Raw genomic sequence first — 15,209 nt, forward strand, 5'->3', positions numbered from 1 at the left:
ATTTGTTTAGAAATTTTTGGATAACGATGAAATATTATAAAACTAAAACCAAATATGAATAAAAAAATCAATTCAGCTAAATGTATAATGAAATAACCATCGATTAGTGTTAGTATATTATTCAATTCAAATGATATTATTTTCAAATAATTTAACCAATGCGGATGATTAGGATTCGAAAAAAAATTCCTGGATTAATTCGAAGATGTTTATAAAGATAAAATGTTGATGCATATGTAAACAATAAACATAGCACGAATATTTCAATATTTCTTCGTAAAAGATGAATTTTTAGATAACGACAAATTGATTGATCATTATTTTCGGGATTATTTATTGATTTCATAACCGATTTAATAAAAATCATATTTAAATGACAAATTTCAATGGAAAAAAAATTCCGTATAACATAATATGCATTGAATGCTGCTAATGAACATATTAGATTATATTCAGGTGTAAGATCCATAAAAATTGATATATCAAATAGTAATAAACGTTGATTATATGTTAATGGTAGAAAATATAGTAGAAAGAAACGAATACATGAAATTGGTAGATAAATTTTTAATAAATTTTTTAAACGAATTATTGAATTATTATCATTTTGTTCAATACGATTGATTATATAAGCAATACTTTGAAAATAATAATTTATTGTTGGCCAAATCAAATGTATAATATTTGTAACAATTTTTCGATAAAACATTTTTGTTTGTTTGTTTGTTTGTTTGTTCTGTTTTGTGACACTACTACCTATCAAATGTAATATCAATGATCAATTGAATCAAGTTGGTTTTGAAATTTTTTTTTTTTTGGTCTTTTTGTAAATTGACAGAATACAGAATTCACACAGAGTGCGATTCACCAAAATATCCGTCTTAAAAAGTACAGGAAAAACAATGAAAGTGAAGAAAATTATTGATTTTTTCTCCATCAGCAACAACAACCAAAAAAAAAAAAAAAAAATGAATGATGAAGAAATTCTTTTTCAGGAAGAACCAGAAAAATATTTCATAATTTAATGAAAAAATTTTCAGAAAAAAAGTTGTAAACTCATCAAGCAAACGATTATAAATTATAAGGAACCAAAATCCTAATGAAATAAATGTTAAATGATTACGAAAAACAAATTATAAGGAACCCAAAACTCGAGAAAAAAATAATGGATATTGAGAATGAAAGTTAAGAAAAAAAACTTGACAATTATCAAAATGACAACTCAACAACAACAACAACAACAAGAAAAAACAATTGCAAATTGTTTTGTCGCTTAGGTAACAACAAATATATTCCATTCGAAGAAGAAAAGTATGGAAATTTTTTATTTTATTTGCTACCCAAAATAATGATGAAAATTATCATTTTTTTTCGATCAAGTTTTTTTTGTTTGTTTCATCAATTTTATCCAAGTCCATTTCCATTTTGAACATTTCCATTTGTTTGTTTGTTTGATGATAATTCTTAAGTTATTCGCTCTCTCTTTCTTTATACACACATTACATTTTGAATGTTTTATTCAACAACAACAAAATGTTGTTGTTTCAGTCAGTCAGTCTTTTTTTTTCCTTCACTAACCATTATCATCTGATAATTACTAATTGTTTAGTTTTTTTATATTCTTTCTTTGCCCTATGATGTTTGTCTCATGAATTTAATGTATACAAGATGTACACTTTGTCTATGAAAAACGATATTAAAAAAAACAAAACAAAAACTTTTCAAGTATACCATCGATGCAAAATGATCATCATCGATTGAACATCATTGTCGATAAGATTAATTTTTTTTGGGGAACTTTGGAAAGCAAAGAAAAGCAAAGAGAAAACAACGATGAAAAGAAATAAAGATTTTCAATAATTCAATAGGTGTAATTTTGTTGTTTGACTTTTTTTGTAAATCGAAAAATTGATCATTTTGATGATTATCATCAACAAAAAAGAAAAGAAACAAAGACAGTGTTTGTTTTGTTGACAAAGATCCTAAAACTAAACAAATATTGATTAAAATTTTAATAATTAATTTTATCATTAAGACAAAAAAGGAGACCAAAATGGACAAGAAAATCATTGAAATTGGAAACAAAATTTTCTTTACAAAAACAACAACAAAATGAATGATAATTATCATTCATTTTTAACGATTCAAGTATTTATCCTTCCTTGTTCTTCATATATATCGTTTACCGAATCTAATTAAACTTGTTGTTGCTGCTTTTTTTTCTTATAATTTTCCATTGAATTCAGTTATCCAGTCAATGATTATGAAACAACAACATGTTTTCCGACCCCTATGTATTTTTTTTTTCGATTTTTCGCATTGTTTCACGCACGCAACAAAACAAATTGAAAAGGTAGTGAAAAAAGAAATGAAATTGGAAACTTAACACTTGGGTACGAAGAAGGGAAAATCAGGAAAGAAAAAGGGGAAAAAAATTACATGCTATTTTTATCCATTTATCCGGAAAAAAAACCTTCAGATATAACAGTGATTCAGTGACGTTAACAACAAAAACTGAAGAGAAAAAAAAAACTTTAAACAAAAAAGTTTAAAATGAGACAGTAGACAGAAAATAATAGTAAAAGTAGGAGGAGACAGAAGATTCTTTAAAAATGAAAACAACAAGAATTCCATGATGATCTAAGAAACAACAAGAAATTCTTGCCTCTTTGTTCTTAAGGAAAAAAGATTATGGTTTATGAAAAATATAAAATGAGAGAGAGAGAGAGATGCATTCGGTATACAAACATTCAAAATAAGCTGGATTTTGACCAAATAATAATAATAAAAAGATGAGAATAAGGCAAATGATATCATCATCATCATCATAATCTATTCTAACACTATCACCAAAAACAACAATAGAACCATAGAAGTGGAAATAGTTAAAAACAAAACGAAACAGAAAAAAATTGAATGATATACATGAACATCTTTTTTTTTCGTAAAGAATTCTCAAGAATCTCGAAGAGATTGTTGTTGTTGTTTTTGTCTTTCAACAACAACAACAACAACCAAATGTCAAATGATAATATTGTTATCATCACCATGTTTTTTGTTTTGTTTTGTTTTGGCTTCCTGTTTCGAAAAACGGTTGAAAGAACAATGATAATGATAATGTTTGTTGTTGTTTGTTGTTGAAACATTTATGCATACAGCAACAACAACAACAACAAAAATAATGAAAAAAAAGATGGTAGAAAAAAATCAGCAAACAAGCGCAAACAGAAACAAATGAAAAAGAAAATATCAAAAGACACTTACCTAATTGTTTATTCAACTGTATAATGGTTGAATTATGTAAAATCTGTACATCAACCAATGATGGATTTGCATTGATAAAACATTCAATCAATAATGTTGTTTGTTCATTGATGACCATCATTGTTGTTGTTGGTGATGATATTGATGATGGTATAATGGTAGTTGTCGTTGTCGTCGTCGATGATGTTGAAGATGATGACATTGAATGTTGATCATTATTATTGTTGTTGTTGTTGAATTTACGAATTCGTAATATAACTTGAGGGCTATCTATTTACGGTTTTAAAAAGAATTTTATAATGAAAACAAAAGATTATTTTTTGGCTTTTTGAACCAGAAAAAAATAACGAAAAAACAAAATCGGATTTAAAAATTAAACTTTTTTTTTCTCCCAGAGTTTCCCGAGAAAAAAAAGTTGAACAAAAAAGTTTTTTTGGAAAATTCAATTTTCTTTTTTTTCATTCGCTCGTTTTGCTGGAATTTAATGGAAACATTTTATGTGTCGATAAAAAAAACAAAAAAAAAGTTTCAGTCAGTCAATATTGTTTTTGGGTAACAACAACAGCAAGAAGATAAAGAAAAATCGAAAATTCAAACCGATCAAGGTTTTCTTTCTCTTCGTTTCAATAAATACCGTTAACCTTTATCATTAAAAGTTTTCATTTTTCGTTGCTGTTGTTGTTTCTACACTTTCTCTAGTCATTTCAAGGAAAATTAGATGATCGTACGACGGTTATTATGACGATAACCGAGTGAAAATGAACAACCTTGCTTTTGGATGATTACCAACCATAGATTATATCAATCACCAACAACAGTGGATCGATTGACATTTACCTTGTCAATAATTGATTTTTGTTTGCAAATTTGAAATTTCCTTTACTAAAAAAATTAAACTTTTTTTTACTTTTGGCTCTCGTCATTCGATTAATCGACAGCCAAAAATGAATGCTATAAAAGTTCGACACATTTAACCTCTTTGCTAAATCCTTTGCATGATTGATATTTGTTTGGTTTTTTGAAGGAAGCAAAAGAAAAAAAATTTAAATTCAGAAATCTTTTTTATTTTGAATGCTTTTAACGAAAGAAAAAACAAAAAACAAAGTGGTTTTTGGCTGTAGAAATAGCCAAATTTCAAAGGAAAATCTTATTGAACAACAATAATAATAAAACAAATGAATAACGATAATGGGCTTTTTTTTCTGGTCTGGTTCGGGTAGGGAAGGAGATTCTGTGTGATGTGTTTATTCAATCGTTCATTCTATTTATTCATTTAGTTTAGCTTTGGCTGAAAAGAACAAAACTAAAAGAAAGTGAATGGGTGCAAAACAAAACAAAACAAAACAGGGGAAAAAATCGATAAAACAACAACTGAATGAATGAATGAATCAAATTGATAAAAGCATCTTGAAACATCAGTATTTTTTCACTGAATTTTTTCTCAACAACAACAACAAAAAAGTGATTGATGTTTTTGGAATTGAAATCATTGAAACGATGAAAAAATTTGTTGATGTTTTGTTGATGATGATGATGATCAATGTAAAGAAGCGATATGATAATTTCGTTTGTTTGTTTTATCATATTCTTTGTAATTCTGAAGAAATTCTCGAATTTAAAAAATATTTGATTTCAATGGAAAAAGATTTGAATTCGAATGATCAATCTTTGTGTTTGGACATTTTTCATGCGAAAACAAAAAACATCAACAACAACAGCCATAACAAAAGTTTTACTGCTTTTTTTTTCTTCCAAATGAACAGGTCAAACAAATGAAATGAAAAGCAAAGAAAAGAAATCTGAAAGAAACAAAAACAACAAGAAACAAAAATTGTTTCGGATACCAGATGTTCAATCATACACACAGACAGACAGACAGAAATGATTCTTGATATAAAATCTGGACATGAGTTAAGCCTAGCTGTTATTTATTTATTTGAATTTGAACAGCAAGATAAGCATGAATGATAAAAACAGAAAAACAAAAAACGAAAAAGCAATGCAGTGAAGTTGACTTTTTTCTTTTTGTTGTTGTTGTTGTTGTTGCATTACATATATGGAAAAAAAAGTCAATTGAAAATCAATTGAAAATCAATCATCGTGTTTGTAATTTGCTTTATAATTAAATAAAATTATAAAAACAGCAAAATTGATTGATTGATTGATTAGGAATATATATTGAATCCGGTTAATGATGAACGGGAAGGAAGAAAAAACTACTGGGATTTTTTTGTTTCAATAATGTTTTTGCTTAATGTAATTTTTTTGTGAAAAAACATGGCCAAACAAACAACAATTTGATCATCATTATAATCATCATCATCATTATGATGATGATGACGATAATAACAACCAAAAAAAAAGAAGATAAGATAAAATCAATGGAATATCTGGTTGAGAGAGAAATATTGCGGAAAATCTTATTTTCCCAAGAAATTTCTTCTTCTTTTTCTATTCAAAAAAAACCAGTAAGTCCAATGTGATCATAGATATCTATAGAAAGAGAAAAATCTTTCCAGACGCGTTTATCAACGTTCGATTTGTAAATGAAAGATGTTATAGGGAGAAAAATGCAACAGAAAAATTGATGTTAAAATAAATTAATGAAGACATATTGATGAAGAGAATGGATAGATGAATGGATGGATGAATGGAATAAAAACAAAGAAGAAGAAGAAGATCACCAGAACATCATCATCATTACTTTTAGTGGAAACATTTTTTTTCCCTGTTTCACTTTTTTTTCCGGCTACCAAAAATGAAATCTATCAAAAATCAAGGAGAAGAAAATAACTACCAAGATAGATAGATACATGTAATGTATTATGAATATAATTTTGTAATAAAATTTGTTTTATCCAATGTAAATGTGGTGTAAATGGATGATGAATATTCTCTTTTTTCTCATTGATTTAGAAGAAGAAGAAGAAGAATATTTTCTTAGCAATGTTTTCAAATCATTTCAGCCAAAAAATCAAAGTAAATGATATTTCTCATATGGAAAGAAATTCTTATACATGGTGGCTATTATTGATGATGATAATCGGGTGGATTGTATCCCAGCATTCATTTCTCGTTGAATTCCATCATGAAATTCATAAAAAACAAGAAAAAAATCGAGACAGTCAAATGGCAAAAAAAAGAAGTAAAGAGTTATTTTTTTTTGCATCGAAATAGGATTCATCCAACAAGAAGAAACTATTTTCAAACAACAAGCAGATTTATTTATTTCTCAATGTTGTCATTGTCGTTTCGCTTTCCCTCTCTCTCTCTCTCTCTCTCTCTCTCTCTCTCTCTCTCTCTCTCTCTCTCTCTTTATGCTGATCGATTGAATATTACACTTTTACAACGAGAGAAGAAGAAGAAGAAGAAAAAAGCTTATATTTGTCCCCAGGATGTGATGATGATCATAGAGAAAAGAAAAAGACGAAAAAAGAAAAGGATCATTTAATTGTAGCAAGCAAGCAAAAGAGAGAAAAACGATGATAACATGCATATGAAAAATTATTTCAACGATGAAAAACGACTACGACGAAGAAGAAGAAAAAGAAGAAGACGATGATCATCAAAATAATAATAATAATAATCATTAATAATGATGATGATGTAATAATTAATCATTAATTATATTAGAAATTTTTCTGGAAAAGTAAAGTAGGAAAGTGTTTTCAGAAAAAAAGTTTTTTTTCTTTTCTGCTTTCTCTTATTTAACATTTCCTGCAGGGTAGGCTGATGATGATTATGATAGTTGAGACTTGGGATTCTCTTTTTTTTTCAAACAGAATTCTGGCTACTGGTATAAAATATCATTATGATGATGATGATGAATAAAAAAGTAGCCAACCCTTATTCTTCTTCTTTGTTTATATAGAATATCAAGAAAAAAAAGAGAGAAAAAAAATGGCAAAGAATTTTTTCATTTTTGCGAATAATGAATACATTTGAATAGAATTAGGTTGTTGTTGTTGCTGTTGATTGGGAAGATGAGAACATCGTAAACATCATCATAATCATCATGTGAATGAGAGAGAGAAAAAAAAGAATCAATTTTCATTTATTCATTCAAATGATTTATTCGGGTTTTTTTTTGTATGGAAAAAAAACACAATATCATCAATTCAATTTCATCGAAAATTTTTGCTGTTTGAATTCGATGAAAATTCTTGTCACACACACACACACACAAATGATCATTGATCGAAGCAACTATAGAATCCAGAACAGATTAACATCATATATGACATGCTAGCCAGCCAACAAAATATGATAATTATTAATTATGATGATGATTAACTGAAAAAATAAAAATCACATGGTTATTTTTTTGTTTCAGCAAACGACAACAACAATATGTAATTATATTTTTTTTTCTAGTCAGCCAAACCAGTCAACCAAATAAATATTTTTTTTTTTTTTTTTTTTTGAAAAAAGGGAAAAAAAATCATCAAATTGATCTAGTTTTCAATATAGAAAAACCTAGATAGAAATCTCTCTTGCTTTGGTCAATATTCAATAGCGAAGCTTTGTGTTTCATGCCATGTATTCAGTGATTAAACATTTTTTTTTGTTCCTCTGGTTTGAAACAAAAAACAAACGATGAATGAACGTACCATCAACGATGAAGGGAAAGGGAAGAAAAATGATCGATTATTATTATTCTGGTTGAATCGTTATTGTGAAACAACAACAACAGCAACCAGAACCAGAAAAAATAAATAAATCTCTAGTAGCCAACCAACAACAAACTCTTCGGACAATAATAATAATAATAATGACAATCAGCCTTGAAACAATGATGGATTAAGTTATAATCATATACAAAGAGAGGGAGAGTGAATAGGAGAAAGTGATGTTCATCATCATAGTTTTTTTTGGTTGATATTCTCTGTGGTCAAATGTTTTTTTGGTTTTTTGCTTTTACAGTGATTCTAAAATGCTTTTTCAAGTTTTGGAAATTTTCCCGAAAATTATTGACAATGTTTACTGTATTTACACACGAACGCACACGCACACACATGTAACTGGACAAGTAATTTTCGGTAATTTTCCAGAAAACTATGTTTCCAATGTGTAACACCAAGAAAATGAAAAATGAAAAAATAAATTCAATTTTAAAAAATGAACAAAAGATAGATGATGTTTGTTATTTGGCGAACCAAGCAGAAAATAAACATTGTATCAAACAAGATCCAAAACAAAACTTGATCTGATTTGCAACAAAGCAAACCAAACCAAACAAACAAATAACGATAATAAAAGTTTTAGATTTCACTGTGTGATGATAAATTGGTTAAATCCAAAAACGAATCAGAAAACAAACACGAAACACCAAGTGAAACACAAAAAAAAAATTTCAATTTTCATTAAATAATCAGATTTATCAACAACAACTGAAAACAAACATCATCTATCCATCCATCCACCTAGTGAAAGTGTGAAAAAAAAGTTTCATCATAATAATAATTAATTGATTCTATTAATTAGGGGAAAAAACTGAACTGAACAGTAGCAGAAGCAGAAGCAGCAGTAGAGAAATCTAATTACCAAATATTGAAAATAACAATAACAACAACAACAACCGAATAAAACAAAGCTAATTATTTTCCATTCATTATCCACCACCACCACCACCATCATTATCATTGGTGGATTTAAAAAACAACCAACAAAGCTAAGATTATGGAAAAGTTTTTTTTTCTTTGTTTTGAATTTTGGAAACTTTTTTGTTTTAAAAAAGCAAAAAAAAATATTGAAAATAATAACCAATCAAAAAAGAAGAAAAAAGAAAGAAAAAATCAATGCAAACAGATTCCTTGGGTTATATTTGGATGGCCTGAAGAAATGAACACAAGTAGAGTTCATCTTTGTTTAAGCAAAAAGAAATGTTTGAAAAATGAAAATGTTTTTTTGGAACAATGGAAAAAGAAGAATGGGTAGAAGAAAACAAATTCAAGTTGAATTTCTTGAAATAACCAAAGAAAAAACTAGAAGAATCTTTTCTTTTCAACTTGATCATGATGATGATGATAAAACCTTTGAACATTTCTTTTTCTTTCTTTTGATTAATCGAAATTTTCCAAAGAAAAGAAACCGAATAATAATGGAAACTTACAACGGAACAAAAAATGAAACAAAATTGGTAATAAAGTAGTTTTCCAACCAAAAGGAAGAAGAAGAAAACCCTTTTGTCTTATGAAAAACTGAAAATTCTGAATGGAAAAAACACAATTGAAGAAAAAGCATAGTAGTCGTTTTGTGAAAAGATTTCACAAAAAAAAAAAAATTCAAATCGATTTTCGGTTAACGAAAAAAATCGAAAATCTATAATTATGATTGTGTATGGAGGAAAGAAGAATTTTTTCGGTAAAACTGAGAAACTTTTCGGTAAAAAAAATTTCCATTGTACTTCTTTCCTTGTGTGTGTGTACTTCTTTAGTACATAATTAATATTCTCTCGCTTTCAATTTCATTTGAATTTGATTCTTTTTTTGTTTCGTAATGAAAAAAACTAAAGAACAAAATGAATTTTTTTCAACTTACAAAGTACTTCTAATCGCCAAATACTTTCAATATAATTTCGATTTTCATCATCAATGTTTTCTGCTGTTATCGTTGTATTTGTTGTTGTTGTTGTTGAAAATTTTTTATTCAATTGAATTCGAGGATTATAAGCTCGACATTTTAATAATGAACCATTATCATAAACAGTTGGCTTGAACGTTATTGAACTAAATGTTTTATTCGATTCATATGATTCAATTGAATTCGGTGTTATTAATTGTTTATCATTATGAAACCATTTTATAATTGCAGCCGGTTTTGAACCATATGTTTGACAATTTATATCAATTTTACGTCCAGCTAATAATTTTGTACGATTTGTCAATATTTGTACATCGATTGGTAATACTTTTATAATGAAAGAATGAAAGAAACAAACAAACAAAAAAGACAGTAAATCCAATTGCAGATTATCTTTTTTTTTCTTCTTTTTTACTTACAATTAATATCCAATATAACATAAGCTTCGATTGGTATTGTTGATGAACTATTATAATTACCAGCTTGACAAACATATTTATCATATAAATCATGTGTTGATATTTTATAAATAATTAATTCATTTGAAACTAAACCATTATCACTGACAATATATGAACCATCGATCATAACACCATTTTTATACCATTGTAATGTTGGAGGTGGTATACCTAGTTAGTTAGTTTTTCAATTATAAATTTTTTGACAAAACAAATCAAAATAAATCAATTTTTTTCAAAAAAAAACTTTACCTCCATTCGATTCACATGTTAATATAACATCAGTATTCTGATCATATGGACCGATTGTTGAATTTTCAATATAATTTCCATTTTGATCACGAATTGTTATCTTTTTTGGAGGCACTGTATGTGAAAGTGAGAAAACATAATTAGATTTGATTGATCAGTACATCAAATTAGAATATTCGATGGTGAGAAAAAAAAACTTTCATTAATGAGAAAGGGTTAACTAAGGAAAATATTGATTCTGTGTGCGTGTGTGTCTCAAAGATTTTGAATCTGAAAAAAAAGTTGATCCAATTTTTTCTCACTTTGTTAATTGATTATTCCTTAATATTAATTAGCTAAGATGATTCTGCGAAGAAAAAAATATTGTTTTTTTTGTTGTTGTTGTTCGACTAATTCTCTTTTGACAACATAGCTAATAATTTTCAAAAAACAAAAAAACTTTTTGATAAAGTTTCTTTTCCAGAAAATTTCTGATGAAACAGAAAACAAGAAAAAAATCATTAATTTAATGCAAACAACAACAAAGTTTCCATTAAAAAAAATAGAATAAACTAACTTTTCATTTTCCAAATGTGTGTGTGTGTTTGTTTTTGGGTTTTGGTGGATCTTGTGAGTCAAGTTTTGCCTTTATATTCTCATCATCATCATCATTATTGTGATGTTTAAATAAAGATAAAAAGAATGAAAAAAGAGAAATTCCATTCATTGAATTTGTGGTTCAACAAATGTATGAAAAAGATGATTGATTACCAAGGAAATGAATAACGGAAATTTTTTCTTAAATTAATCAAATGTTTCCAAGGAATTTTCTTATTATTCCTGGTTAATTATATCCTGTTCCTGTGTCTGTATGTCGGTGTCTGTGTCAGTTTTTCAGTTTTCAGTTTGGGTAAATATTATATATTGTTATTTACCTATAACATGAAGTGTAACAAATGAATTGATTGTACGACCCCAACGAAAATCAACACGACAACGATAGTCATTATGATCAGTTTCAAATACTGGATCAATAATTAATTTTGATGGATTTGATTGTAGATTAAATATGGCACGATTTGGTTGAAAAATATCACTTAAAAAATGTGTTGCATTTGATAATGTTTGTGAAGCTCGTCCATCCACTGTATAGATAGGCACACGTGTATTATTACCACGATGCCAAAATATTAATTGTATTGCATCGTCTGATGAAGGCAAAGTTAAATTGCAAGGCAATTCTACACGGCCACCAATCAATGATTTTATTTCACCATAAACTAAAAAATAAAATGGGAAAAAAAATTTAAAAAACGAATGCAAATCAACAATGTAAATCAACAAAATGGAGAAAAATTGAACAGATAAAATGACATAAAACATGCACCGTGATTACAAACAAACAAAAAATTACTACCAAAATCAAAGATAAGTAGAAAAACATAAGATACAAAAGGTCATATTACAACAACAAAAATGAGAAAAATGAAACACCGGCTTATATAACATTGCCAATCAGAAACAGTAACAACAAACAAAACAAAACAAACGAAATGAATGAATGAATGAATGAAGAAGAGAAAAATCGGAAATATTTATTTATTATCATTTATATTATACACTTACATGTTTGATCCTCGATTTGGTTTCCGGGTAATTTAATTCCTTGTTGTTATTTTTGTTGTTGTTTTGTTTTGTTTTTCATATATATCACAAATGTATAATGTGAAAGATGAGAATGAGTTTAATTTCACATCATCAAACAATGAATGGAATGAAAATCCAAAATGAAATTGGACAGCAGCAGAATAGCATCACCAATGGCAGAAGCGATTATTATTATGGAAAGGAAGAAAAATTGTTGATTTTGTGTTTGGAAAAGTGATGCAATTGAACAATGAAGGAGTCAGAAAAAGCAATGAATTAAAAGAAAGAAAAGAAAAAGAAAAAATATTAAATGTTATTGAAAGACAATGAATGAATGAATGGGTGGAAAACAGCAAAAACGAAAAGAAATTAAACATCATTTTGAAGATGAATATAAAGGGAAAAATCAAAATAACAGTCAAAATTTCGTATCCTTATCGTTAGTTAAAGAATAATAGGGGTTTCACACTAGCAGCAATGTGAATGAAATATTTCAAATGCAATATTTCAGTCCATAAGGCTGAAATGTAGTGAAATATTGCATTTGAAATATTTCATTCACATTGCTGCTAGTGTGAAACCCCTATAAGAGAAAAAAGAATATGCAATACAAGAAAAGAAAAAGAAAATGACCGAACATAACAAGCAAACAAAACAAAACAAACTTAATGGTCAGATTAATTCTTATGTTTGTTTTGTTTTTCTTGCTTGGAAATAAATGTGAATCAAGATTGTAAATGGTTAACTGAATAAATGAATGAATGGCCAAATTCTTTGGACCGAAAATGAACATTTTTTTGAACAAAGGAAATGAAATGAAGGGTTAGAACCCGATAAACAAACATAAAAATTATTATTAATAAACGAATGAAATGAAAGAATGAATTGAAATGAAATAGTGAATGGTGATTGAAATGTTTTTATGCAATAACGAATCGATGATTCAAAACATCAAATCAATGTTCTTGAATTTGGTAATTCGTTTTTTTATATGTAATTAATTTAAATTACACAAAAGGATGTTTGACAATGATGATTATAATAATCATTATCGAACATCAATATTATGTAATGATAATGATGATAATTGTGTGTTACTTGGAACATCCGTTGTCTATTACATTATTATTTAACCCAGACTAACCATACAATTACGAGAATTTTTTCGGATGATGATGTTACTTAATTTACTCTATCTGATTTAATAGTAATTTGATTGCATAATAGTAGTGGGTAATGATGAGAATGAAACAAAAAGGTCAATTTGGTCATTTTAACCACTGGAAAATCATTATCATCAATGGTGGATCGTTATCAAAGTTTCTGAAGGACAAATGGCTATATTGCAATAGTGTAATGTGTTTTTATGGATCATTTGATCGGGAAAAATAAACATCAATATCGATAATTTGATCAAATTATCAATGATGAAGAAGAAGAACCGATTATCGATTATCATTATTCTAGCAATTAATTAAGTAAAAGATTGACTAACATTTTGAGTCCAGTTGAATAATTTTTGATTTTTTTCATTGCCTAAATTTATTTGAAAAAATAAGGGAAAGAAGAAAGTTTCAATATTCAAACTATTTATTTACATTTGTTTGATATTTTGATTAGAAATGGAAATTTTTCTTAGAAAAAAAAACAAATCAAAATTGACAAAACGACAAACAATCTGATCAGAAATTCCTGAATCACATTCAAAAAACAAACAAACAAAATGATTGTTAGATAAAAATTTACTGTTTTTCTCCAAAGTAAACACACAATTTTCATAGGAAAAAAAAATTCGAAAAATTTTGTTTTTCATTTCTGGTCTGGTAAAACAACCAAAAAATGTAAAGCCAAAGAAGAACAAGATCACATAGACCATTGATGAAGTGAAATTTAGTTCAAAAAACAGAATTTCAAGGGAAAAAAATACATACCAGATACATATGGATTGGAAGCCATTGCATTAATACCACCAATCAATAATTGTTGATATAATAAAATTATAATTATAATCATCGATAATGATATTGGTGGTAATGATGATGATAATGATGATAATAATGATAATAATCGTCTTTTTCGTTGTTTTCTTCTCATTATTTCTTACCGATTCGTTGACATTAGAATAAAGATGATGTTTTGATATCAATGATTATCATATTCAGATTGATTTGATGAAGATCACATGGATATGACTGGAAACAAATTAAAAAATTAGAAAAAAAAACAGAAAAATTCATTATAATTAATTGCGTGTAAAAAAGTTTTTAATTTAAATTTTTTAGTAATAAATTTTTCTGGAAAGTTTCTCTCTTATCCCTGAAAAAAAATTTATTCTGTGGACAAAATTCTCAGGAATTTTTTCACTGATGAAATTAAACAACAACAGCAGCATTTGGATAGTTTAATTATATTCATTTGTGAAACCGAAACAATGAAATGAAATGAAAAAAATGAAAAATGATCAAAAAAGGAATTTCTCGGGAAAATTTCCGGAAAAAACACATAAAATTTTTTATTTTTATTATTTTGTTTCCGAAATTTTTCACTTTTTGCACAACATTCATTGATTAAATCAATGAAATTTTTTTTGAAACAAAAAAAAATTTCGGTCGAAAATGAAATTAATCAACATTTATAGTGATGTAAAAACAAGAAAAATTAAATTAATTTTTTGTTTTGTTGTTTGGGAAAAATGGACTTTCATGATTGCGGCTATCAAAAAAAAATTGATAAAATTCCGGGGAAAATTCCGGTGCCCAATGATAAGTGTTGATTCGCACAAAACAAACGCACAAATCATTGATTGAAATAATAAGATTTGTCGGAAAAAACAATAGAAAATTATTTTCAAAATACATTATTGTGGCAAACACACACAAGGTCCCATTACACGAGCGCAATTGCCTCAGAGATTTTACTTGAGATGTGGGCGGAGCGAGATGGCCTCATCGGTCGGTCTCATTCGAGCTATTACACGGTCAAATGTTGTTGTTGAGATCGTTCTTCGTTGCGACACCAAGAATAATA

The 15,209-nt window shown here is 27.3% G+C and overlaps 1 protein-coding gene across 4 annotated transcripts in view; it reads right to left on the bottom strand.

Moving 5' to 3' along the window:
• Positions 1-15,209, bottom strand: part of LOC113793643 (uncharacterized) — a 60,246-nt gene that overhangs the window by 16,821 nt on the left and 28,216 nt on the right. For 3 of the 4 annotated variants that reach the window (XM_075824976.1, XM_075824977.1, XM_075824975.1), the window contains 7 exons: positions 14,114-14,374; positions 12,162-12,200; positions 11,471-11,815; positions 10,557-10,670; positions 10,266-10,475; positions 9,805-10,173; positions 3,265-3,534 (listed from right to left, as the gene is read on the bottom strand). In XM_075824976.1, the coding sequence (XP_075681091.1) occupies positions 3,265-3,534; positions 9,805-10,173; positions 10,266-10,475; positions 10,557-10,670; positions 11,471-11,815; positions 12,162-12,200; positions 14,114-14,276 (1,510 nt within the window). In that variant the 5' untranslated portion in view covers positions 14,277-14,374. The remainder of the gene's footprint in view (positions 1-3,264; positions 3,535-9,804; positions 10,174-10,265; positions 10,476-10,556; positions 10,671-11,470; positions 11,816-12,161; positions 12,201-14,113; positions 14,375-15,209) is intronic. The other variant, XM_075824978.1, reaches the window with a different exon arrangement.

This window comes from Dermatophagoides pteronyssinus, unplaced genomic scaffold, assembly GCF_027571235.1.
Source record: "Dermatophagoides pteronyssinus isolate colony J.1.1.1.1 unplaced genomic scaffold, Derpt_VIB-CSIC_2022.12 sq0003, whole genome shotgun sequence".
Classification (NCBI taxonomy): Eukaryota; Metazoa; Arthropoda; class Arachnida; order Sarcoptiformes; family Pyroglyphidae; genus Dermatophagoides; species Dermatophagoides pteronyssinus.